Source organism: Phaseolus vulgaris, chromosome 2 (assembly GCF_051622355.1).
Source record: "Phaseolus vulgaris cultivar YP4 chromosome 2, ASM5162235v1, whole genome shotgun sequence".
Taxonomy (NCBI): domain Eukaryota; kingdom Viridiplantae; phylum Streptophyta; class Magnoliopsida; order Fabales; family Fabaceae; genus Phaseolus; species Phaseolus vulgaris.
In genome coordinates, this window is record NC_143499.1 from 6,143,456 (window position 1) to 6,144,486 (window position 1,031).

At 35.0% G+C, this 1,031-nt stretch overlaps 1 protein-coding gene across 1 annotated transcript; it reads left to right on the forward strand.

Moving 5' to 3' along the window:
- LOC137809916 (transcription factor MYB114) lies at positions 1–1,031 on the forward strand. The gene is made up of 3 exons (XM_068610976.2): positions 1–152; positions 295–424; positions 522–1,031. Exons 1-3 carry the CDS (start codon positions 17–19, stop codon positions 808–810), a joined length of 555 nt encoding a protein of 184 aa, XP_068467077.1. The 5' UTR covers positions 1–16; the 3' UTR covers positions 811–1,031.

A 1,031-nucleotide genomic window follows, 5' to 3' on the forward strand; every position in this document is an offset into this window, starting at 1 on the left:
TGTCATCCTCTCATTTATGGCACCCCAGAATAATGAAACACCCAAGAAAACTAACAACAGAGGAGCATGGACGGCTGAGGAAGATCAGAAGCTAGCCCAATGCATTGAAATTCACGGTGCAAAGAGGTGGAAAACTGTTGCAATTAAATCAGGTTATCTATTTATCTATCTCCAACCTGTTGCTATATTTTCCAGCATGTATACATATTATATATATATATATATATATATATATATATATAACCTGCATGCATTAGTTCTTCTTGACATGCATGTTTTCATATGGGTTAACAGGTCTAAACAGATGCGGAAAAAGTTGCAGGTTGAGATGGTTAAACTATCTGAGACCCAATATCAAGAGGGGAAACATATCAGTTGAAGAAGAGGATTTGATTACCAGGCTTCACAAACTGCTAGGAAACAGGTTTTTGTCGTGGTCAAAACTGAGAATACTTAATGTTTTATATAGTTAGCTATGAACATGTTTATTAAGTGTAATTATAATCCACATTTTTGTGAAGGTGGTCATTGATAGCTAAGAGACTTCCAGGACGAACAGACAATGAAATTAAGAACTACTGGAATACTTGTTTGTGCAAAAAAGTTAATCATCACACAAAGGTGAAACCAGAAACTTCAATGGCACAACCAACACATTCGACTCAGAATACTGAGGAAAAAGTAGCAGCAGAGAATAAAGAAGGCACTGATCATGATGATGGGAGTGGGGACTCAGAAGTTAACTTTGATGTCAACGAATTCTTCAACTTCTCCATTGAAGGACCCTATGCGTTGGATTGGGTGATCTAGCTGAGGAGTTCTTAACTATTTACGTGTCTCTTAATTTTTCTGTGTTTTGTGTTCGATACTACTTGTTATGGTCATAAGTGGAGTCAAGAAATCCATGTGTGAGTTCCATTAAATAAATTGAACTCACATCATTGTATTTAGTGGAACTTATTACATCATCAAATATATATAATTAAGTGTAACAATATGTTTTAATGAGTACTATAAGTTTCTTAATAGTA